General features: G+C 43.3%; 1 protein-coding gene across 1 annotated transcript; it reads left to right on the forward strand.

The window, feature by feature from the left end:
• The first annotated feature begins 2 nt into the window (after nucleotides 1-2).
• Nucleotides 3-26,742, forward strand: DNAAF10 (dynein axonemal assembly factor 10). The gene is made up of 8 exons (XM_077485948.1): nucleotides 3-250; nucleotides 8,697-8,797; nucleotides 12,542-12,672; nucleotides 16,439-16,540; nucleotides 19,415-19,530; nucleotides 19,821-19,955; nucleotides 21,146-21,243; nucleotides 24,554-26,742. The coding sequence occupies exons 1-8, from the start codon at nucleotides 65-67 to the stop codon at nucleotides 24,759-24,761; spliced, it is 1,077 nt and encodes a 358-aa protein (XP_077342074.1). The 5' UTR covers nucleotides 3-64; the 3' UTR covers nucleotides 24,762-26,742.
• Nucleotides 26,743-26,819: the final 77 nt, after the last annotated feature.

The following is a 26,819-nucleotide window of genomic DNA, read 5'->3' on the forward strand; positions in this document are numbered from 1 at the left end:
GAGTTGCAGAGGTGGGCGGGGCCTGCGTGTGTTTGGGTCAGTTGTACACAGTAACGGTGCAGACATGAGTTCCCCGCTGGAGAAGCCGCAGATTATCGCTCATGTACAGAAGGCGGTGAATTACACGCTCTTCGATTGTAAATGGATCCCGTGCAGCGCCAAGTTCGTGTGCCTGGGGAACCAGGCCAGGGGCAGCGGCATCATGCAGATCTACGAGATACAACATGGGGAGGCCAAGCTCATCAAGGAGGTCAGTGTTCTCCCGCAGGGGGACTACAAGTCCCAGCATGCTTTAGTTTTGTCCTGCTGGAGCTCCACTTTCCCTGCACCGATCACTGTCTATGAGTATGAGGAGTCCTATGGGAGACTCGTGTGAGTGGCTTTGTATGATCAGAACTTTTGTTTCTAGTTTTGGACAGAGAAGGAAAAAGTTGGGACTCATGCAGATGATTAGCTCCCAACTGTCCCTGATATGGAGCAACGTCCCACATTTGTCCCTCACTTGTCCCTCACACTGGTCTGATCTATATAGTTGTATATAAAATGCACACTTTATCTGTCAAGAAATGTTTTCCAGCCCTAAATCTTTCATCTGATTTCTAAATTGCTGCATTTGTAAATTCCAAAAGCCAATATTAAGGAATAGTCATCGTAAAAAAAAAAAAGCACTTGTGGGTTTAACCAAAATGTATTTATTTTTTATTTTTTGTACATTTCTCCTTTAAGGGGGCGTGGCAGGGGGTGTGTCATTTGCCTACATACTTTCGCTGATAGGTGTCCCTCATTCCCATCTCAAAAGTTGGGAGGTATGGAGATGGGAGGAGAGGCTGTCATATTCAGATGTGGCTAAACAACGGTCCGTGTTCATCCAGTCCCCTGTCCCCCACCCATAGGGGAGAGTGGAGATCTGACACTGTGCAGGGACCACTCCGTGTCATCCGCCGGCTCAGCAGGTATCAACGGAGCGATCCCCGCTGAGCAATCGGATGTTCGTGGGGGTGGATCATCACGGGTCCTTTCACACAGGTGATCCAATCAGTTCTGTCTCTTCAGTTTTTCAGGAGGACCTGATTGAAAGGTCCATGCATTCCTACAGAACAGCGAGTCTAAACAGACTTGTGTCCATTTACACCCACCTACCTTCAGCAGACCCACTAAAAAAAAATGGAGGAGGACCTATGCGGGTAAGGGATGTTTTATAGATTAAAACAAATTGGTCAGAGCTACACAAAGTTTAAATTAAGCCCTTGCTATAGGTGTAGGCCATTTTACATACCTTATGAAACCTGACTGGAATACTCTCAGGACGTTGCTAAGTGAGGCCTAGTCATCCTCCACCATCACAGGAGTGAGCTCTCAAATGCTGAGCTCAGAGCTACTGCATTAGGGGGGAGAGAGAGCATGCAACGGGGTTTGAATAAGAGAAAGAGGTCATTGTTGTGAAGGTGAGCAGTAATGACTAGGCCTCACTTAGCAGAGAAGGAAAAGTCCCACCTCTCCAGGACCACACATACAGAATGTGAACTGTTCTCTTGGCCCAGAAGCCACAGGTGCTGGCAATTGCCGACAGCAACAGACGAATATAGACTCTGGACTGCCGCACTCTTCAGAAAAAACACCTTTCTTTATTGGAAGATCACATCAAAAACTCAGCAAACACAGCAGACAAAGAAAAAGCTGACATTTCGCACTAGCAGTAGTGCTTAATCATAGCAAAATCTTTGCTATGATTAAGCACTACTGCTAGTGCGAAATGTTAGCTTTTTCTTTGTCTGCTGTGTTTGCTGAGTTTTTGATTTGGTTTTTCTGAAGAGTGCGGCAGTCCAGAGTCTATCTAGGCCTCACTTAGCAACGTCCTAGGGAGTATTCCATTCAGGCTTCATCAGGTATGTAAATGGACTACACCTATAGCAAGGGTAGTATTCATCTTTAGTCTGCACAATTTGTTTTAATCTACAAACATCCCTTACCAGCATAGGGAGGTTTTTCTTTGTAAAGGTGAACTATCCTTTAATCCTTGTGTTCTCAACCCAACTGGCAAACCATCAAATGGCCAACATACCTGATCACATGTGCAGCACCATGACAACAGCAGATGAAACGGAGGCTAAGATGGCAGCTTCCTTGGCTGTAAATGAAAGGAGGTTTAGTTCTTCTTTAAAATGTTGTTACACTAAATAAATAATAATACAAAAAAAACTTAATGCCACGCCTAAGAACCAATGAGTTTCAATATTATCAATTTGTGTTCCTAGGATTAGATATAATTTAAGTCTAGGTGAGGACAACCCGTGTATACAGGTACAAATATAATTCCTAAAATCTACATCTTCTGAGTGGGTGGATTTCTCGGAAGGCTCCATTTGGAGTTAAATCTCACACTACATAGATAACTGATTTGGTAAATAGTCGTCGTTGGTATTTCATTCATTCTCAGCCCCGAGTTAGGGAAGAATCTGTTGTCAGGCCTCGGTTACCATGACGGCAAAGATACACAGAAGACAGAGGAGGAAGGGATCATGCAGAGCTCAGTGTAGAAAGCATTTCCTAACTGTCAGTGATGACACTCAGACTCAGGATGATTGTTGTGAGCTACATGTACATCTTTCCTGTCTTTTTGCTGATCCTACATCTCATGGACATGTTAGCTGCTCATCAGATGTCTATATTTATAAGACAACATTCATCTGACTTAACCGTTTAGGGTGCGGTAAATGGCATTTATCCACACTGGGTATATGCCAGTCACCGCTAAGGCATATAGAAAACGATTGTTGTACACAGCGCGCCCCTGAGCCTTAAACTCTGTACACGGCGCGCCCCTGAGCCTTGGACTCTGTGCACGGCGCGCCCCTGAGCCTTGGACTCTGTGCACGGCGCGCCCCTGAGCCTTGGACTCTGTGCACGGCGCGCCCCTGAGCCTTGGACTCTGTGCACGGCGCGCCCCTGAGCCTTGGACTCTGTGCACGGCGCGCCCCTGAGCCTTGGACTCTGTGCACGGCGCGCCCCTGAGCCTTGGACTCTGTGCACGGCGCGCCCCTGAGCCTTGGACTCTGTGCACGGCGCGCCCCTGAACCCTGGACTCTGTACACGGCGCCCCCGTGAACCCTGGACTCTGTGCACGGCGCCCCCCTGAACCCTGGACTCTGTGCACAGCGCCCCCCTGAACCCTGCACTCTGTACTTAGCGCACCCCAGAATTCTGTACTCTGTGCGTGGCGCCCCCCTGAATTCAGCACTGTGTGCGTGGGGCGCCCCTAATCTCCGCACATAGGACACTCCTGAAACTGCACTCCACACATCATGCACACCTGGTATTTATTCCCCCTTTACCACTTGACAACCAGCGACATACCTGTACATCTCCGGGCTTTGAGTGGTTATACCGGGTATGACGCCTTCAGCTGCAGGCATTATCCCTGTATTGTTTGTTTTTAGCCGGAAGTCAGCTTTCTTGTAAAAGCAATCATAGCGGCTAATTAGCCACTGTTTTTTCTAGCAGCAGAAGGGAACATATTCCCCTTCTTGCCACCTTCTGCGGCTCTTTCAGGCTTTCCTGTCCCACCAGGAGAGGAAAGTATTGAAGCCAGAGACCGCCAAGATGGAAGCTTGTTTTAAGAGATGAAAATGAGCGGCTGCACACATTTTTTATGACTGCTGTTTTTCCTGTCCTCTCTAATGGCATCTTTGTTGTTTTAAAGGGGTTGCTATACCCTCATGGTTTTTCACCTTAATGCATTCTATGCATTAAGGTGAAAAACCTCCTGTCGTGTACCAGCCCCCCAGTGCCCCCTTATACTTACCTGAACTCTATCTTTCTCCAGCTGGGAATGAGCACACCAGCTCTAGCTGGTGTCTCGTGTCCTGATTGGATAGATTGATAGCAACGTAGCCATTGACACCCGCTGCTGTCAATCATATCCAATGTAGAGGGGGGTGGGCTGAGCCTGGATTTCTGTGTCTATGGACCCAAAAGCTGGACTTTGGAGTGCACCCTTAAGGGTACCCCCAAGGAATGCCCTTCTAGGTGGTTTCCTGATGCGGGGAGGAGCTACTATCGCCGCTGAGGGACCCCAGAAGAGGAGGATTGGGGCCACTCTGTGCACAGCGGAGGTAGGTATGACATGTTTGTGTTTAAAAAAAACAAGGGTTTAGTAACCCTTTAATGTAGAAAGCATTCCCCTTTGTAGAAACCTGGTACAGTGTCACAGGGGTCTGTTTACAGAAAAATATTCTGTGTGAATGTCCGAAGTATTCACACAGCTGTCATGAATAATCCCTGTAATTTGTGGAATGTTTGCTTTCTATGATTGTCGCCTCCATCTAGTGTGGCCATAACATGGTATTTTCCTCATTCGAGTATTTCAGGAAAATACCACAGTGTGGCCACTAGATGACGCTGACGATCATAGGAAGAAAACCTTTTATACAAATTACTGGGATCATTTGTGATGACTTTGCGAGTGCTTGGAACCTTTGCCCAACACATTTTCTTATAAGTGGACCCCATAGTGTACTTCTCTATATGTAGCATGGTAATTCAGTGGTTGCAATTGTAGTCACAGGAGGGTATTGCATAAATTCTGTTCAATGTTTACTTTACCAGTAACCTTGAAGAGGTTAAAAGCTGTTGTTGCAGGGTATACTTTTCAGCCTGTGTAATTTCAAGTGTCCTTCCCATATCATAGTATCTGTTCTCCGGGGATTTTACAAAGCTGTTTTGATTTTGTTGTTGGTGGTGCTTTGGGAGGACACAATCCTACAGGGAGAGCGACACTAAACTTTCCTCGTTTTGCTGGGCCAGCAGGGAGATGAAGAGATATGTAAACACTTTTGTGCGCATCTAACTTCTAAGAAGATACAGTATCTCACAAAAGTAAGTACATCCCTCACATTTTTTGTAATTATTTTATTATATCTTTTCATGTGACAACACTGAAGAAATGAAACAATGTAAATCAGTGAGTGTATATCGGTGTAAATTTGTTGTCCCCTCAGCACACAGCCATTAATGTCTAAACCCCTGGCAACAAAAGTGAGTACACCCCTAAGTGAAAATGTCCAAATTGGGCCCAATTAGCCATTTTTCCTATCCTGTGTTATGTGATTTGTTAGTGGTACAAGGTCTCGGGTGTGAATGGGGAGCAGGTGTGTTAAATTTGGTGTTATCGCGCTCTCTCTCATACTGGTCACTGGAAATTCAACATGGCACTTCATGGCAAAAAAAAGAATTGTTGCTCTACATAAAGATGACCTAGGCCAGTGATGGCAAACCTTGGCACCCCAGATGTTTTGGAACTACATTTCCCATGATGCTCAACTACAATGCAGAGTGCATGAGGATCATGGGAAATGTAGTTTCAAAACATCTGGGGTGCCCAGGTTCGCCATCACCTAGGCTATAAGAAGATTGCCAAGACCCTGAAACTGAACTGAAGCACGGTGGCCAAGACCATGTAGCGGTTTAACAGGACAGGTTCCACTCAGGGCGACCAAAGAAGTTGAGTGCACATGCTCAGCATCATATCCAGAGGTTGTGTTTGGGAAATGGACATATGAGTGCTGCCAGCATTGCTGCAGAGGTTGAAGTGGGGGGTCACCCTTTTAGTGCTCAGATCATAAGCCACACACTGCATCAAATTGATCTGCATGGCTGTTGTCCCAGAAGGAAGCCTCTTCTAGGGATGATGCACAAGAAAGCCCGCAAACAGTTTGCTGAAGACAAGCAGACTAAAGGCATGTATTACTGGAACCATGTCCTGTGGTCTGATGAGACCAAGATTTGGTTCAGATGGTGGTAAGTGTGTGTGGCGGCAACCAGGTGAGGAGTACAAAGACAATTGTGTCTTGCCTACAGTCAAGCATGGTGGTGGGAGTGTCATGGTCTGGGGCTGCATGAGTGCTGTCGGCACTGGGGAGCTACAGTTCATTGAGGGAACCATGAATGCCAACATGTACTGTGACATACTGAAGCAGAGCATGATCCCCTCCTTTGGAGACTGGGCCTCAGGGCAGTATTACAATATGATAACGACCCCAAAACACACCTCCAAGATGACCACTGCCTTGCTAAAGAAGCTGAAGGTAAATGTGATGGACTGGCAAGGCATGTCTCCAGACCTAATCCCTATTGAACATCTGTGGGGCACCCTCAAACAGAAGATGGAGGAGCGCAAGGTCTCTAACATCCACCAGCTCTGTGATGTCATCATGGAGAAGTGGAAGAGGACTCCAGTGGCAACATGTGAAGCTCTGGTGAACTCCATGTCCAAGAGGGAGTGCTGAAAAATAATGGTGGCCACACAAAATATTGACACTTTGGGCCCAATTTGGACATTTTCACTTAGCGGTGTACTCACTTTTGCTGCCAGCGGTTTAGACATTTAATGGCTGTGTGTTGAGTTATTTTGAGGGGACAGCAAATTTACACTGTTTAAATTGTAGCAAAGTGTCATTTCTTCAGTGTTGTCACATGAAAGATATAATAAAATATTTACAAAAATGCGAGGGGTGTACTCATTTTTGTGAGATACTGTATGTCACCCACTTGTGTCATATTAAAGTGTACCTGTCACCTTCACACACTGAAGAGACCCCTTTTGAAGGCTGGTCTGATATGTAGGAGGCTGCAGCCTGTGAATTCACCAGGAAAATGTTGAGAATATGGGTATGCTGTTCCAGGATTTCAATAGACATTTAAGGACCTGAGTCCATTGGAAAGATTCAGCCTGACTTCACATATGTGTGAATTGGATGTTGGTTTCTCTGCATACAGTTCACATGACAGGCGGGTGTTACTGGCTCACATTGGAGCCGGTTTTCACAGGTCGGGGGTGTTCACGGAGCAGATTGCAAAAGGGTCCTGTGCATGTTTGGGTCAGTTTCAGGTGAGAATTCAGGCAAAAATTTGCACCTGAATCGCACCTAAACCGATGAACAGACATACACCTGACCCCAGACATGAACCCGCGGCCGCACATTTGTGAACCCGGCCTCAGAATTCAGCTATGACCTTCTGAGTCATTATTGAATTGCAAACTAACATATAAAAATGGGATGGCTGGGCCAACATACTGATAAATCACTAACTGGCGGATTATTGTGATTGTGGAAATTGATTCAGCATAGCAAGAGCTGTGTGTAGTAGGGGCCAATTAGAGGCGCACCGAATGGAAATTTTGGTACTGAAATCAAAAATTCAGGATACACTTGGCCAAAATTGAAAATGACAGTTTAAAAAAATATATTTTCCTATAATTATATTCAACCTTTAAATTAATATCATGAATTTAAATGAATATTAAATTGGTCGGCACCTTTAGCACAAACAAAAAAAAATTCTATGTATGTCTTACCCACTTAAAGCTGAAATTTATAGCCACAGGATGTCCTTTTTATAATGTAAGCTTTCAATTCAGTTGGCTCCTGTTCTCTCAGTGCTACTTTCCAGAACTTCAGTCTTTAAAGGACAGAGTTAACAGTGGAGGAAGGAGGAGGAAAAATAGAGTGCCTTGCCATGCAAGGCCACAGAGCTGTGTGTTTCCATTGATGCACACAGTGTCAGGAAACATAACTCTACTCACTGCATGTAAGGCCGCGTACACACGCGCGGACTGTTCGCCCAACTTTGTCCGTCCAACAGTTTCGGCAAACAGTCCGCTCAAACTTAGCATGGACGGACATGGCCACACACGACGGACGAACAGTTTGCTGAAACCGTGCGCGATGACGTGAACGGCACGTACGACGGGACGAAAAATACGACGTCCTATACATTGCATTATAGCTTTCGGCGTGAAAATCCTTTCTGAGCATGCGCGCAACTTTGTTTGACGAACAAGCCTACACACGAGCGGACTGTTCGCTGAAACAAGGTTTCAGCGGACAGTTTTACGGAATTTCCGAAAAACCTTGTCCGTCCAACTGTCCGCTGAAACTGTCCGCTGAAAGCCCACACACGAGCGGACTGTCCGCCCAAACACTGTTCAGCGGACAAAGTTGGGCGAACAGTCCGCGCGTGTGTACGCGGCCTAAGTGTCTTCGTAGGATGCTGCAAGAGAACAGAGCCACCCTAAAACAGGAAATTTGAGGTAGTGATCATGGCACCAGTCGGAACAAAGGCGAGGAAAGAAGCTGTATAATCAGCAAGTGATTCAGTCGGCTCCTGAAAGTGTTTAAAAACTGAGGGTTTAATATCCCTTTAGTTTGTTTTTGGATTTTTCACTTTCAGCTGCTGAGCTCCATATTTTTTATTTTGCAACAGAGCAGGCAGGAATAGCCTAGAAAATGTGTAAAAGTAGCCCAAACTGCCACCTACTGGTTGAAAATAAGAGTAGATAATATTCAAATGCAACATTACTAAAAAGAATATATATTTTATTTTATTAGCCCCATATTAAATAAATGATGTTGCATACAAAAGCCCCTGACACATTTCAAGGTGGAATTTCTTGGGTTTTATGACTTTCTATAACTTTAAACATTGTTCTTGTTCTATGGGTTTAGTAAAGTTTTCTCTTTTTTCCAATTTCATTGTAGCTTAGTTTTCTTAATCTGGCGCTGATTCATGCAATCTATCTATATTCCCCATCGGGCATTCGAATATTTGATCTATTTTTTCTGTATTAAGAGACCATGATAAGGAATTCTAGCTGTGACCCATTTGATGATATCTCGGCTTATTAATGTCTTTCATAGATTGAAAAACCAAAACCTTTGAAGTGTGGAACATTCGGTGCCAGCTCATTGCAACAGAGACATTTGGCCACTGGTGACTTTGGAGGCAATCTCAATGTATGGTAAGGTTATGTTTCAGGACCACCATACCCTAAACACCTACACACCTTTTATCACATATAGCCAGGCATGGAAAGAAGAAAGTACTTTACCCTCCATCAAATCAAACTCTAAAATACAAGCAGAGACAAACGCCAACACATATGGACAGGTTTAAAAAATACAAAAAAATATAAGCAGTTGTTGGCACAGTAACCATTACCGTCCAGCTACCCAGTGCAGTACAACTCACAGTATACTTCACCTGTGCCAGGCATGCGCACTGTACATCTCTGAATGTACATTGAGATTCTAATACACCAAACCTGAACAGAAGCTGGCTTTCATGCCTAAGCCTATTTCTGACATTTGTTGCTTACAAGTTAAAATAAGTAATTTTTGCTAGAAAATTACTTGGTACCCCCAAATATTATATTTATATATATATATATATATATATATATCTATATATATATACCGTATATACTCGAGTATAGGCCGACCCGAATATAAGCCGAGGCCCCCAATTTACCCCCAAAAAAACTGGCAAACTTATTGACTCGTGTATAAGCCGAGGGTGAGACATGCCTGTCCATCCCTGTGTGTGTGTCCGTCCATCCCTGTGTGTCCGTCCATCCCTGTGTGTCCGTCCATCCCTGTGTGTCCGTCCATCCCTGTGTGTCCGTCCATCCATCCCTGTGTGTGTGTGTGTCCGTCCATCCCTGTGTGTGTGTGTGTGTGTCCATCCATCCATCCATCCCTGTGTGTGTGTGTGTCCATCCATCCATCCATCCCTGTGTGTGTGTGTGTCCATCCATCCATCCATCCCTGTGTGTGTGTGTCCATCCATCCATCCATCCCTGTGTGTGTGTGTCTCCATCCATCCATCCCTGTGTGTGTGTGTCTCCATCCATCCATCCCTGTGTGTGTGTGTCTCCATCCATCCATCCCTGTGTGTGTGTGTATCCATCCATCCCTGTGTGTGTGTGTCTCCATCCATCCATCCGTGTGTGTGTGTGTGTGTGTGTGTGTGTGTGTGTGTCCAGCCTACCTGTGTCCCGAGCCTGTGTCCCGAGCCTCCGTCCCGTGCCTTGCCTCCGTCCCGTGCCGTGCCTTGCCTCCTTGCCTCCGTCCCGTGCCGTGCCTTGCCTCCTTGCCTCCGTCCCGTGTCGTGCCTTGCCTCCGTCCCGTCCCGTGCCGTGCCTTGCCTTGCCTCCGTCCCGTGCCTTGCCAGGATCGCCGCTCTTCGTCGGCGCCTCGGCGGCCATTCTAAAATTCAAAAGCCGCGCCTCCGCCTTCGCCTGTGATAGGCGGAACACTGAATTTCCCAGCAGCCTGTGTTCCGCCTATCACGGACATCGTCTCATCCTCGTCCGTAGTACGAGGATGAGCGGATGTCCGTGATAGGCGGAACACTGACTGCTGGGAAATTCAGTGTTCCGCCTATCGAAGGCGGAGGCGCGGCTTTTGAATTTTAGAATGTCCGCTGTCTGTCTGCTCGACACGCTGATCGAGCAGGCAGACAGCGATGACTCGAGTATAAGCCGAGGGGGGCACTTTCAGCCTCAAAAAAGAGGCTGAAAATCTCGGCTTATACTCGAGTATATACGGTAGATATATATATTTTTTTTTTATTATAATTAATTTTTTAAACTATTATTTTTATCATTGTGTGTGCCAACATCTGTCTTTTGGAATACTGGATTTTTTTTTTAATCGCTTCCAGGTTACTAGATAGGAGTCCCGATCAAAGCCAATTCGGGCTTCATTCATTTATTTGGCCAGCGCGCAGGCATGTTGGCTGGTCGCTCTGGCCTCCCGGTGGGACAAGGAAGGCGGCAGGAGGGGGGTGGGGAATGTCCTCCCCTGCTCCTTAGGATAACAGCCGAACGGCTTTTAGCTGCATTGATTGTTATCACTCAAAAGCCAACCGTTAGCTCTAAAAAACGGTAGCGGGTGATGCGTGCAGCTACATACATCAACCCGGTATAACCCCTTTAACCCAAGGATGCATATTTGCATACAGTCGGTGTCAAGGGGTTAATTTAGAGGGTAACTCTGCTTTCATGGAAAAAAATTATATAGTAAATACAAAAATAATAATATTGCATATACAATTGCTAAACAAACCATGTTGTAAGTTAATATACTAAAGGCTTACATTTAAAAAATGTGATAATACTTACCTGTTTGGTGCAATGATATTGCACAGAAAGTTCGATTTCATCCTCCCCTGGCAGTATCTAACCAGTGCTATCAGCTTCTCCCTCCTTGGGTGCCTCCTGCAGCAAGCCAAGTGCTAAGGAGATACTCGTGCATGTGCATTTCTAAGGCTGTGTGTCCATAGACATACACAGAGTCCCTGTTCCTCATCACAGGAGTTTGTCTAACTGTAAAGCACCATACACATGGTCGGACATTCCGACAGCAAAATCCGTCTGATTTTTTCCAACGGATGTTGGCCCAAACTTGTCTTGCATACACACGGTCGCACAAAGTTGTCGGAAAATCCAATCTTTCAGAACGAGGTGACGTCAAACACGTACGACGGGACTATAAAGAGGCCAGTAGCCAATAGCTTTCGTCTCTGTCTATTCTGAGCATGCGTGGCACTTTGTCCGTCGGAATTGTCTACACACGATCGGAATTTAAAAGATCAGATTTTTTTGTCGGAAGATTTTAGATCCTGCTCTTAAACTGTGTGTCGGAAAATACAACGGGAAAAAGTCAGATGGAGCCCACACACGATCGGATTTTCCAACAACATGAGCTGATCGCACTTTTTCCGTCGGAATATCCGACCGTGTGTATGGGGCATTACAGGAGCCTATGAATCCACTGGCCTCAGTTTCTCCTGTGAAAGCAAGACGTGAAAAAAAGCAGTGCTGGAACCGGAGACATCGCTGGAGCCGTGACTCGGAGCCAGGTAGGGGTGTGGGAACAGACAGGGTAGGACAAGTAGTGGAGTGTTTTATATATTTTTTTTTTACCTTTAATGCAGAGAATGTATTCTAATCACTGTATATTTCTGTAAAATTAAATGCAATATGGGAGTGTTCTGTACACCATTGGTAAAATGTAAATTCCTGCTTGTGTGATTGGCTCACTGATCTTCCCAGGATTTTGTACCAAGATACAAGTCAGATTTTAGGTACCCCCTGCAATAGGACGTTCAGTTTTGGTGAGATACTCCCCAATGGTTAAATGCACCTAAAGGAATGCAAACACTGCAGCTTTTTCAATTTAGAACACTGAGAGTGCACCAGGTGAATATATTGAACCAGACCCTCTCATTAAGAATCGCCATCAAAGGACATAGTGCAACAAACCGCTATTTCTTTAGCACAAAAAAATAAAAATAAATAAAAAACAAAAATTGCAGCGCTAAATAATTATGGAGTAACTCTTTAACCACCTTGCCAACTGAAAAGTGCATATATGCTGAAGCAGGAAAAGTGGGCTTCAACATTCAGCCACCGCACATATGCGCCCGCCGGAACCTGAGGTTTTGTGCAGAGAACGCGCTCACAGCACACTGACTAAGCAGTCTTCGCTTCTGACTGGGAGCCAGCTGGATGGGCTCCTGATTGTGTGACAGCTGAAAGAGCCAGTCATATGATAGTGAAGTTGGCATTAAAGCCCACTTGAAGGGCTGCTGGGAGGTGGCATTACGGGGTTAACCACTTTACTGTATATTCGTTTCAAAAACGTTGTGCATCGCACACTGGAAATGATTTTGCTAATATTTTGCTGTGTGTTTGTATTAGGAACCTGGAAGCTTCTGACACTCCAGTGTATTCTGTGAAAGGACACAAGGAAATCATTAACTGTATTGATGGCGTTGGGGGGTTAGGCATTGGAGAAGGAGCCCCCGAAATTGTAACAGGAAGTCGCGATGGTAAGATGTTTTTATAATAGAGGTATAGGAACAATGTACAGTATAGCTGGCCATTCATAGTAAGATTTTTTATTTTTTTTTTACTGGCCACGTTCAGGCAATTTATTGAAAAGTACTTAAGAGGGGTCATTCATCAATCTGAGCTACAGCGTGTAAAATAAATATTGAACACGACACCATTTTTCTAGGTAAATATATTTCTAAAAACGCTATTGAAATGTTCACCACATGACGGTAACAACCCATGCAATCCATACATAAAAAGAAACCAAAACAAATTATGTGTAATAAAATGGAATGACACAGGGAAAAAGTATTGAACACATGAAGAAAGGAAAGTGCAAAAAGGCATGGAAAGCCAAGGCACCAGCTGAAATCTATCTGTAATTAGAAAGCAATCCTGCCCCTTGTCAGTGCAAACTAATATCAGCTGTTTCAGTCTCAACTGATGACCTATAAAAAGGTGTCTCATTACAGAGAGCTTTCTCAAGACCTTCCCAACCTTATTGTTGCAAAACATACTGATGGCATTGGTTACATAAGGGTTTCTAAACTTCTGAATGTTCCAGTAAGCACTGTTGGGGCCATAATCTGGAAGTGGAAAAAATATAATTTCACAATAAACCAGACATGACCAGGTTTAGAGGAGTGAAAAAGGATGAATGGAGAAAATGTACCAAGCCCCATTCTTGATAAAAATCTGTTGCCATCTAATAAGATGATGAAGATAAAATGAGGGTGGACATTTCAGAAAGACAATGATCCCAAACACAAAGCCAAGGGAACTCTCAATTGGTTTCACAAAAATAAAATTAAACTGCTAGAATGGCCCAGCAAATCACCTGACTTGAATCCAATAGAAAATATATTGAAAGAATTAAAGATCAGAGCTCATAGAAGAGGACCACGGAACCTTCAAGATTTGTAGACTGTATGGAAGAATGGGCCAAAATCACACCTGAGCAATGCATGTGACTAGTTTCTCCATACAGGAGGTATCTTGAAGATGTCATTACAAACCAAGGATTTTGTATGAAGTATTAAATACATTTCAGTTCACGTGTTCAATACTTCAATACAAAGTGCGTCAGCGCTGAAATTTGTCCTGGGCAGGAAAGGGCGAAAGTGCCCGGTATTGAAGTGGTTAAATACTAACTTTTAGTTACCTGTAAGATTATCACTGCCCAATGGAGCTGGCTGGTAAAGATTGTTATGTGTGTTTACCTCCAGCCTGCTGTTCTCAATTGATCAAGATGGAAACGTTTTATTCCTCCACCAGATAAGCCCAATGCTGCTAGCGTCTAATAATTTGGAGGTTAAATTCTTCATTTTTGTAAAGCCACCATCTGATGTCTACAATTAGCTGTACTGGGTGACACCACAAACATGACATGTAAAGAGACAATACTGTTAACGGTGTTTTACTTTAATGGCCAAACTTCAGCAAGTTTGTGCCAAGTGCTGTAAACAGAAATGGAGACCAATGTTCTTTTATAGGAGGTTTGCCACAGCTGGGGACTTCTCCAAGTTACCATCCACAGAAGTCCCAGGATAATGACTGGAAAATATTATTAATATGATCGGATGCCCACACAAGTTACTAATAAACAACCATTAGTAAAGCAACAAAAATATCTTTGCTATTCCCTCACAAACAAATTTTCAACCACAAATTCATGTATGCACACGATATAAAGAATATACAGTGAGGGGAAAAATTATTTGATATGCTACTGATTTTATACTTTTGCCCACTGACAAAGCAATGATCAGTCTATAATTTAAATGGTTGGTGTATTTTAACAGTGAGAGACAGAATAGCAACAAAAATATCCAGAAAAATGCATTTCAAAAAAGTTATAAATTGATTTTCACTTTAATGAGTGAAATAAGTATTCGATCTCCTATCAATCAGCAAGAGTTCTGGCTCCCAGGTGTCTTCTATACAGGTAAAAGGGGGTGCTTCTAATCTCAGCTTGTTACCTATATAAAGGACACCTGTCCACAGAAGCAATCAATCAATCAATCCAGATTCTAATCTCTCCACTATGGCCAAGACCAAAGAGCTGTCCAAGGATGTCAGGGACTCAATTGTAGACCTACACAAGGCTAGAGGGCTACAAGACCATCGCCAAACAGATTGGTGAGAGGGTGACAACATTCATGACAACGAATGCGATTATTCGAAAATGGAAGAAACACAAAATAACTCAATCTCTCTTGGTCTGGGACTCCATGCAAGATCTCACCTTGTGGAGTTTCAATGATCGGGAGAACGGTGAGGAATCAGCCCAGAACTACACGGGAGAATCTTGCCGATGATCTCAAGGCAGCTGGGACCGTAGTCACCAAGAAAACAATTAGTAACACGCTACGCTGTGAAGGATTAAAATTCCGTAGCGCCCACAAGGTCCCCCTGCTCAAGAAAGCACATGTACACCTGAAGTTTGCTAATGAACATCTGAATGATTCAGAGGAGAACTGGGTGAAAGTGTTGTGATCAGATGAGACCAAAATGGTGCTCTTTGGTATCAACTCAACTCGCCGTGTTTGGAGGAGAAGCAATGCTGTCTATGACCCCAAGAACACCACCCCCACTGTCAAACATTGAGATGGAAACATTATGCTTTGAGGGTTATTTTCTGGTAAGGTAACAGGACAACTTCACTGCATCAAAGGGAGGATGGACGGGGCCATGTGCTGTCAAATCTTGGGTGAGAACCCCTTTCCCTCAGCCAGGACATTAAAAATGGGTCGTGGGTGGATATTCCAGCATGAGAATGACCCAAAACACATGGCAACAAAGGAGAGGCTCAAGAAGAAGCATGTTAAGATCCTGGAGTGGCCTAGCCAGTCTCCAGACCTTAATCCCAAATATGTGGAGGAAGCTGAAGGTCCAAGTTACCAAATGTCAGCCTCAAAACCTTATTGATTTGGAGAGGATCTGCAAAGAGGGGAGGGACAAAATCCCCCTGAGATGTGTGCAAACCTGGTGGCCAATTGCAAAATATGTCTGACCTCTGTGATTGCTAGCAAGTGTTTTGCCACCAAGTACTAAGTCGTGTTTTGTGCCAAGGGGTCAAATGCTAATTTCACACATTAAAATGCAAATCAATTCATAATTTTTTTTTTTTTTAAATGCGTTTTTCTGGATTTTTTTTTTTTTTTTTTTTTTTTTGCTATTCTGTCTCTCACTGTTAAAATAAACCTACTATTAAAATTATAGACTGATTATTTTTTGTCAGTGGGCAAATGTTCAAAATCATCAGGCGATCAAATACTTTTTTCCCCTCACTGTAAGTACTGCCATCCCACTTATGTTTACAGCACATGGCATGTTGAAGTTTGACCAAGTTAAATAGTGCACATAGCATTGCCTGTTTATATTCATGTGTGTGGTATTGCCAATTAGGAATTTCAGTTTTGTTCTCAAAAATCATACTCATACACTGCTTGTGAGATCTCCCAGTGGGATTTATCCTAGTATTTCATGATCTATCAGCGCTAGCTCCCATTTGGTCACAGTTGTCATGGTCGTGTCATTTTGAATAGAAAGAAATCTGACATTTTTTCCTTCCTTGGATGCTTCCAGGATGGCTAGAGTGGTGCAGTTACCAAAAAGACCTAACAAGTTCTTGGTGTGGGATGTTTACTGTCATGGCTTTCTACGGGTACCCGGCTTTTTCCTGCACATGCAATACAGTACACACATACAGGATCATTTATGAAACCTTTACATTGATGTTCCTAATTGGTGTAATTCCAGGTACAGTAAAAGTATGGGACACAAGGCAAAAAGACACTCCAGTTGCTAATATGGAACCAGCTGAAGGAGAAAACAAGAGAGATTGCTGGGCAGTGGCCTTTGGTAAGTATGTAACTGTTGAAATTGCAAGAAATCAAATTGTGTCAATTTAGATAAAAAAATAATAATGACATTAGGCTGTTTAACAAAAAATGTAAAATGGGTAAAAAACAGAAAAGTTCCTGCAGAGGGCTTTTTGGTCCTGTTTAGAGGTTTTACTATTTGTGTCATAGATTTTAGCACATAAATAATTTTTCCATAGCCTTTGGCTCGGTTCACACAGGGGGCGACACGACTTGCCGCGCCGCGACCTGACAAGTCGCCCCCATTCTGTACTACGGAACCGTTCTAAGAGGAGCGACTCGAGTCGCTCCGACTTAGAAAAAAGGTTCCTGTACTACTTTTGGGCGACCTCGGGCGACTTGCATTGACTTCTATACAGAAGTCGTTTGCAAGTCGCCGCTGAGGTCGCGGAGCGGGAAGTCGTGTCGCCCCCTGTGTGAACCGAGCCTTTAGGTTAAGCTCTAGAGAAATCCTAAAACAGCCAACACTTTTACACCGAGGGCTCAGGCATACTTGAGAGGCTGACCAGATAATAAAATATAAACCATCAAATAAATATAGGAGTGGGAATGGTCCATGGGGGAATCTTAAAAACATAAATGAACAAAGGGTGCAAAGGCCTAGTGCATTACTGCCCTAACTCATCAACTTAAAACAAGTGCGTGGATACTTACAAACGCCAAGGAAAGGAAGTGTAGTACGAAACCCAAAACCACAACGATGATGGAAATGACAGAGGTCATGGGCTTCTCGCATGAACCAGATTACTGCTGACGTGTTTTGAGAGGCATGTTCTCTTCTTTAGAGCAAGATTCAAGGTTTTGTGCTGAAGAGAACATACCCCTTAAAACACGTCAGCGTAGCCTGTTTCATGTGAGGACCCTGTGGCTTCTGTCTTTTGGATCATCATTGGGGTTTCTGGGTTTTGTACTACACTTCCATTCCTTGGCTTTTGTGAGTTTGCACTCATTTGTTTTTATTAAATGATGACGGTAAGGCACTAAGAATTGGTTCAGTTAAGAGCTAGGCTGAACCTGTGGTTTGCCCATGCAAATGTGCTTATATTTATATTTCCTTCACTCCCCTGCAGCTCTGGTCACCCAGGGAGGCAAAGCAACATAGTCGGTACTGCCGGCTATGGGGTAGCATGTGACTCGCTCCCCTTTATTCAATTTCATATTGTTGGTGCTTGATGATTGGCTGATCAGATACCAGAACTGTCACTGCTGCAACTGAGGGAAAAGATTTCCTCCACCAGCTGTTTTTCGTAACAACTGTCGACTAGTTACATAGTAGGTGAGGTTGAAAAAAAGACACAAGCCCATCAAATCCAACCTATGTGTGTGAATACTGTATATGTCAGTATTGCATTGTATATCCCTGTATGTTGTGGTGATTCAGGTGCTTATCTAATAGCTTTTTTTAAACTATCGATTACAACCCTTTATTAGCTTTGTTGCCCTTCTTTGTACTCGCTCCATTTCCAGTACATCCTTCCTGAGGACTGGTGCCCATAACTGGACAGCATACTTCAGGTGCGGCAGGACCAGAGTCTTGTAGAGTGGGAGAATTATCGCTTTATCTATTAAGTTAATCCCTTTTTTAATGCATGCCATTATTCTGTTTGCTTTGTTAGCGTACGCGTGTTTGCCAGATTGTGGGGTTACCCACGTGCCTTTTCAGAATGCAGTACGTTTTTATGCAGTACGAGAAAATGCGCGGTCTTGCACAGGACCGCACCCCCACGCTTGGTGCGAGCAAGCCCTGGCTGTACTACATAGGTTAGAATTTCAAGAACCATGATTCCTTTTGCAGTTTGTAATTAAAGTGTTTGTAAAGGGTAAAGGTTTTTTACCCTAATGCATTCTCTCCATTTAAGGTAAAAAACCTTCCATGATCAGCCCCCCTTTAAATACTTATCTGAGCCTGGTCTCGATCCAGTGCTTCTCTCTGTCTCCTCACAGGACTCGGGTAGCAGTGGCTCCTGCTGCTGTCACTCATATCTTGTGATGAGGGAGTGGGGGGGGGGGGTAGCTGAGACATGCAGTTTGTGTCAATAGATGCACACAGCCTGGCTTGGGATTGAACCTTGCCGAGTGACCCCATAGCAAGTTGCATGCTATAGTGGCACTTAGAAGTGGGGAGCAGCTGAGAACATTGGCAGGGGACCCCAGAAAAGGATACTTGGAGCCGCTTTGTGCAAAACCATCACACAGAGCAAGTAAGTATAACAAAAATCTTTTGCAAGCACCTTTTAAACAAAGGGTAACATGTCATTACATTGCTTTGTAAATGATAATTTGCATTCTTTATGTGTTTGAAAGAAGATAATCTATTGGCAACTCCGATTTTTTCCAAGAAGTAGCACTTCTGTGAGTCAAAAAAAACAAAAACAAATACAAATTTAGATCAAGGTTAAATACCCCCAACAATTTACTGTAGTGGCAAAAAATAGCAAGACAAAATTTAGGTGCTGCTCAGGTAGCGAGGTGAAGTCCAACTAGACCACTGTGAGTGCAGGCAGGGACAAGAAGCGTGTCCTAGCTCTAAGCTGCAGAAATGTCAAAGGAAAAGATCCATAAGCCACATATCATGAAACAGACCCATGTGCATGGAGTGAGATAAATCGCAGCCTCAGCCCGGACTCCAGCCAGGCCACGGCTCTAATGCATTCGCTCCACCCCTTGGAGATCAATCATGGTGCCCATGGGTCTGCTTCATAATGTGCAGCTTATGGGTCTTTTCCTTTGACATTGCTCCAAAAAATAGCAAGCTTTCAAGGCAAAATGACGGCCAAGTCATATTTTGGAGATGTACATACATGGTGCTGAGCTTATTTTAATGCCTGTATTTCTGAAATCTGTTTTATTCAAGGTAATGCTTGCAATCAGGAGGAGCGCGTTGTATGTGCCGGATACGACAATGGGGACATTAAGCTGTTTGACTTGAGAAACATGTCATTACGATGGGAGACGAACATTAGAAATGGGGTATGACTATTGTTTGTATATAGCTTTTAAAGAGTTGTTCCAACCCAAGCTGATATTTAAATTCCTTGTCCAAAACCTCCCAGCGAGGGTTCTCCTACTGCCAGGAACTTCCACCACTACTACCATGGAATGCTAATAATTGAACTGCATTTCTTGTACTTTAAGTGGCAAAATTTAATTGTCATGGTTAGACCTTTTATCTCCATCTCTTTCATTATTTTTCCTCCACAATAATTCGTCTTGTGGTTTTCTAAGTATATTTTTTACTGTGATAATCCTTTTGTTCTCAGGTCTGCTCCCTGGAATTTGATAGAAAGGACATCATTATGAATAAATTAGTTGCCACTTCCCTGGAGGGCAAATTTCATGTTTATGATCTGCGGACTCAGCACCCTACTAAAGGGTTTGCATCAGTGGCAGAAAAGGTAAAATCCTACATTGATTTTTCAGTTCTGAGTGGATTGGGTTGCGGTTTATTCTGTTGCAGGGTCTTCTTCATCAGAGCCTGTAGACCTATTGGTAAGCCCTCTACAGCAGCAGAGCAAACAATTTAAGCCAATCATTGGTTGTCACAGGCCATGGTGATTTAAGGCTGAAGTATGGACTCTTTTGCATAGTTACATTGGTCCAGCTTGGCACAATGTAAGGCAGGCCACAGACTATGCAATTTTCTTTTTTTCTACCACAGGTGGAAGGAAAATTTGCTTGATTCTCCCATCAACAGTTGGCGTTGATGGGGTAATCCCTCCCGCAGCACTAATGTGTTCTGCTGGTGGGGAACCTTCCCTGCCTGCAGAAATCAATGATTTGTGTTCTTGGCTATAACCGGCAGCACGAATTTTCCCGAGTTCAGGAAAAACCAGACAGGCTGGCTGTACGTTTAATAGATTCAGTCGATTAATAGATTGCTTGGTGTACAACCAGGGTGCTCATACATGGAGTCCCTGTGGAACTACCCAAATTTTGATCCATGCATGGGTGTAACATGTTACTAAACGTGAACCTGTTCTTTAAAAAAAAAAAAAATTGTAATCAAAAAGAAATTTATTGAGAAATCATGAAAATCCAGAGCAACAACGAGATTACAATACATTGATACCACAGTTAGAAATTACGATGGTTACATGGTCATGTTCACAGACAAAATTCTGTGTACTTACCCCTAAGCATAGTCTCATTGAGAATCTCTGGGCAAACCGCTTCTATAACTACACAATGAAATTCCATATTTTTATTGTGCTATTTGTCACAGATCTGTAGAGCCGGATTTGTGATTTACACACACGGGGACTTCACAGAAGGCAGGAAGGCTAAACCAAGAAATAGTGCAGTGATCTTAATGACAAAAGCTACAAAATCTTTGGCAGGCAAAACTGTAAACATGGTTTTTGAGCAATGTGTATAGCTGTGTGCCTAGAATTCCACTTTAACTTTGCTTTAGTGCAACAGGCTATAAAGAAATCCTAAAACGCACAGCTGCCGGGTCCATGCTGTTGCTGGGATACCAAAGGAACCCCTGCTTCTAACGGCTGATTTTTAACTGAAATATAATACATTTATCTATTAATCTTTTTCTGGGTCGCATATATTTTTAATTCTGTTCTGATTTTTCCAGGCACACAAATCTACTATTTGGCAAGTACGGCATCTGCCACAAAACAGGGACATCTTTATGACGACAGGAGGAGCTGGTAGCCTCCATCTTTGGAAATAGTAAGTGTTACCTTTTCCATTCTAATAATATTTGCACTATACACCAGAGGTTATGAATGGGCACCTGACTGATCTAAAGGAATAGTTTTGCATGGTTTCACCCACTGTTCTGAAATGAGAAATAGTTCTCGTATTTTTCAGATTTGTGAGAATGGAACATGTGAATACTTTCTGTTCTATTGTAAGCTTTCATGAGCAGGGCTCTTCTAGTCCCTTTTATCTTGAATTGCACTGTAAGCCCTTGTACACACGGTCGGACATTCCGACCACAAAATCCGTCTGATTTTTTCCGCGGTTTTTGTCCGAAGCTGGTGTTGCATACACACGGTCGGACAAAGTTGTCTGAAAATCCGATCGTAACGTGATGATGGCACTAGGTTCAGGCTAGTAGCCAATAGCTTTGGTCTCGTAATAAGTCCGATGGAGCCCACACACGGTCAGATTATCCGACAACATGGTCCGATCAGACATTTTCCGTTGGAATTTCCAACCGTGTGTACAAGGGCTATGTGTACTGCATTGATTCATTTACTCCCTTCCCACTATAAATCCGTATGGTTTTACTGTCTTGTTGTGTTCCAAGCCCTACTCCATAGAAGCCTTGGTTTCCATACATTGCATGCATGATGACCAAAATGCCTGGAACAGGTGTATGCAGTTTGGATTAATTGGCTTTATAATATTAGGCTATATTTGTACTACAGTGCATCCGGAAAGTATTCACAACGCTTCATAGTTAGTAAGGTTGAATAAAGACACCAGTCCATCCAGTTCAACCTGAGTGAGTGTCTACAATTGTCCCTATGCCTGTATATTGCACACTCACATCGGCCCCTACCCTCAAAGAGCCCACAAACCAAGGTCCCCATTCATATACTAGGGCTAATGTTGGACAGAAGCCAATTGACCTACCTGCATGTCTTTGGATTGTGGGAGGAAACCGAAGTACCCGGAGGAAACCCACACAGGCACAGGGAGAACATGCAAACTCCAGGCAGGTAGTGTCGTGGTTGGGATTTGAACCAGCGACCCTTACTGCTAGGTGAGAGTGCTAACCACTACACCACTGTGCCACCCACACCACTGTGCCGCCAATTCACATTTTCACATTTTGTTATGTTACAGCCTTATTCCAAAATGGTTTCAATTCCTTATTTTCCTTTAAACACTTAAGCCCCGGACCATTTGGCTGCCCAAAGACCAGAGCACTTTTTGCAAATCAGCACTGTGACGATTTAACTGACAATTGCGTGGTCGTGCAACGTGGCCCCCAAACAAAATTGATGTCTTTTTTTCCCCCCACAAATAGAGCTTTCTTTTGGTGGTATTTGATCATGTCTGCGGTTTTTATTTTTTGGGATATAAACAAAAATGAGTCAATTTTGAAAAAAAAAAACGCATTATGTTTTACATTTGCTATAATAAATATCCCCAAAAAATATAGGCCGATACGTATTCTTCGCAATAAGTGTTTGGTTTGCGCAAAAATTATAGCGTCTAGAAAATAGGGGATAGTTTTATGGCATTTTTATTAATAATTTTTGCTTTAATAGTAATGGTGGTGATCAGCGATTTTTATTGTGACTGTGACATTATGGCGGACAGATTGGAAACTTTTGGTGCGATCTTGGGACCATTCACATTTATACAGCAATCAGTGCAATTAAAAATGCATTGATTATTATGAGAACACACTGTGGTCAGATCTTTAGCTATGCTGGGAACTCAGTGTACTTTTCTCCAATGATCAGGCTTGTTCTGACATGCACCAGCTGCATAGCCATTCACTGGGAAGCTCAGTGTGCTGTTTCTTCTCCTCCCCCCAGCTCTTATGCAGCTGAGAACAAAGAGAATGTGATCACTTACATTATTTATAATGTTTTTTTATATCTATGCAAAAATATTTTGCATTGCATTTAATTTCTATTTTAAACTGAATATGTTTTACAAGGCGATTGTTAAAGAGGGATTCCACCAAAAAAAAAAATATTAAAAGCCAGCAGCTATAAATACTACAGCTGCTGACTTTTAATAAATGGACACTCACCTGTCCCGGGTTCCAGCGATGCCGGCAGCCGAGGCCGATCGATCGCTCGGCTCTCGGCTGCTGCAGTCACCATTCTAGGTGAGGGAATCAGGAAGTGAAGCGAATCGGCTTCACTTCCCAGTTCCCTACTGCGCATGCGCGAGCCGCGCCGCGCAATAGGAAATCTCCGCGCTGTCACTGGGACCCGTGTGTGTCCCAGCAGACAGCGCGGCAGGGCAGGAAATGGCGTAGACTCCCACGGGAGTCTATGCCCGGAAGTGGGTAAAAATACCTGTCTTTGACAGGTATCTCCACCCCCCTCCCCCCTGAAAGGTGTCAATTGTGACACCGGAGGGGGGGAGGGATCCGATCAGCGGAGGTTCCACTTTAGGGTGGAATCCCGCTTTAACAATCACTTTAACCACTTGCCGACCGCCTTCCACAAATGTACTGTGGCAAGGCGGCTCAGCTTCACAAATCAGTCTGTGCATGTGGTAGTGTGGGCGCTCGCCCATACCAGTAAAAACAATAGAAAATTAAGTCCCTAAATCTATCCCCTTTTTTGTAGACTCTATAACTTTTGCGCAAGCCAATCAATATATACTTACTGTTTTTTTTTGTTTTGTTTTTTACCAAAAATATGTAGAAAAATACATATTGGCCTAAATTTTATATAGAATTTTATTTATTTATTTTGGATATGTAATATAGCAGAAAGTAAAGTTTTTTTTTTTTTCAAAATTGATGGTCTCTTTTTGTTTTATAGAGCAAAAACAAAAATAACAGAGGTGATCAAATACCACCAAAAGAAAGCTCTATTTATGGGGGAAAGAAAAGGACATCATTTTTGTTTGGGTACAATGCCGCATGACCGCGCAATTGTCAGTTAAAGCGACACAATCCGATCAATAAGGGGATAAATCCTTTTGAGGCTGAATTGGTTACGAAAAATCTCTCAAATGGATCTACGGGCAAAAATAAAAAGTTTAAGGGCTTGTTAAAACCATTTCTGTTGAGCTTTTATGTTTTTGCACGCCACCATAAAATATAAACGCGTGTGTGTGTGTGTGCGCACAGGTACCTGTGCTGAAACAATCAAGCTGGCATAAGTGACCTAATTGCAAATATGGTATTTTCTTGCCTTTTTTATGTAAATTTGTTAGGGAAGTTGCAGATTTTGTTAACAATGTAAATATGGTGTATAATGATGAGGGGGGGATACTAAGCCAATCAAAGACACAGAAAAAAAATTAATGCTTATTTTTTTTTTTTTTTTCTTCACAGTGAATACCCAGCTCAGCGGACAAAGAAAGACGCGGATGGGGTTGATATGGGTGTAGCAGGAACTGTCAGCCTCCTACAGAACGTTACACTATCAACGCAGCCCATCTCTAGCATAGATTGGAGTCCGGATAAGAAAGGACTGTGCGTTTCCACAGCATTTGACCAGACTATTAGAGTGCTGATTGTCACCAAGCTCAATAAACTTTAATTAGAATTTCCTAATTCAGAGACAATTAAAACACAATTTTCTGGAAACCAGCAAATTTACCAGATCATTATCTCACCACTTCAGGCAGTTCTACTATACCTCTACCTCTGCTGGCTGCAGCCACTATTCCTGTTCACCGAAGCCACCAACAGTGACCTCTGATCACTGCTACTGCCTGTTATTCCCTATAGGGATTGTGTAGATTTTTTTTCCCATAAAGCTGTAGTGAAAAAAAAATAGAAGTGGAGGCAGAAGCAGCATCAGCAGGCCTGGGAGTCGCTTGGAACTGGATGTCTCATAAAAATGAATATGAAAGACCTCCACCCACAACTGCAACTTAGTTTTGCTAGATACTACTGCTTATATCTAGTGCCATGACATTCCTTTTCTAATTAATTGATATATCAGTGTTCTGTTGCGGCAGTTGGCATGCTGGATGCCAACTGCAGGCAGCCATCTTAGGCACGCTCAGTAGTATATTATAACATTTTAGACAAATAACCTACCAACAAATCATTGGAGTGTGGGAGGAAACGCGCACACAAGCAAAGGGAGGACAGGCAAACTCCATGCAGATAGTGTCATATAACTGAGAACTTGAACTGAGGACCCCAGTGCTGCAAAGGAGAAGTGCTAAACACAAAGGGCGGCAATACACTGTTTGAATCTCTAACTATTAATGGGCAGGCTGAATGTACCAAGTTGATCCAATCGATCAACTTGGGTACAACAAGCCGGCTGGATTTGCTTGTGATTTATTGCAAGTGACTGCTATAGCCGGGAGAAGACAATTGTTTGGCAGGAGGGATTCCTCTGTTAACAGTGTTGATGGGGGAAGCGTGCAATTTTCTTTCCTGCTCACCATGGTTGCAGGAAATAAATTTGCATCTATGGCCTGCTTAAGACCCCTTTCACACTGGGGTGTTTTTCAGGCTCTTTAGCGTTAAAAAAAGCACATGTAAAGCGCTTGAAAGAAGCCTCATCTGCAGTCCCAATGTGAAAGCCCAAGTGCTTTAAGAGCCCTTTCACAATGTCAGCGCTCGAAAAACGCTCGTAAAGCGCCGCTTAAACTAGCAGCGCTTTACCAGTGTTTTTTAAGCGTTATTGGGGCGCTTTTAACCCCTGCTAGTGGCCAAATAAAGGGTTAAAAGCGCCCACAAAACGCTGCTGCCTATAGTGCTTTTCAGGCGTTTTTACAGGTGCTTCCCATTGATTTCAATGGGAAGGGGCACTTTAGGAGCGTTGTATTCACCACTCCAAAAGCGCTGCAAAGAAGCTGCTCGCAGGACTTTTTTTGACGCCCTGCCAGCGCAGCGCCTCAGTGCGAAAGCACTCGGGCTTTTACATTGGGATTGCAGTTGCAGCTTCTTTCAAGCGCTTTACAGGCACTTTTTTTTAACGCTAAAGCTCCTGAAAAATGCCAGAAAAACACCCCAGTGTGAAAGGGGTCTTGGCCACAGTGCTGTCATTTAGCTGTCTTATCCCATTTGTGCTCCTGCCTAATGCAATTAGGCTTCAATAAAGAAATCGCCTAATCTGCTACTGACAGCAGTTAGTGGAGGAAATTGACAGAGGAACTCCGGAGTCATTTTTAATGTCTACTACTTGAAAAGTGCAACAATTTTATGGCTGGGTGGAGGTCTTTGTAAAGATGCCTATTATATGCTTACCAATCCCCTAAGTGCCATTTGTGAAGGGTCCCTGAACTTGTTTGTAGCTGGAACTGCAAAGGCCTGTCTTCTACACTAATTGTGTTCTGTTTTTATACCTGCAGATTGGACAAAAATATTGTATTGTTAACCACTTCCATATCTGTCTTTACTGGAACTTTGTTTACAAGTTTAAATTTGTATTATTTGCTCGAAAATGACTCAGAACCCCCAAACATTATATACAATTGTGCTCATAAGTTTACATACCCTGGCAGAATTTATGATTTCTTGGCCATTTTTCAGAGAATATGAATGATAACACAAAAACATTTCTTTCGCTCATGGTTAGTGTTTGGCTGAAGCCATTTATTATTAATCAACTGTGTTTACTTTTTTTTAAATCATA

Source organism: Lithobates pipiens, unplaced genomic scaffold, assembly GCF_037356315.1.
Source record: "Lithobates pipiens isolate NorthernLeopardFrog02 unplaced genomic scaffold, aLitPip1_a1.2 Scaffold_18, whole genome shotgun sequence".
Lineage (NCBI taxonomy): Eukaryota > Metazoa > Chordata > Amphibia > Anura > Ranidae > Lithobates > Lithobates pipiens.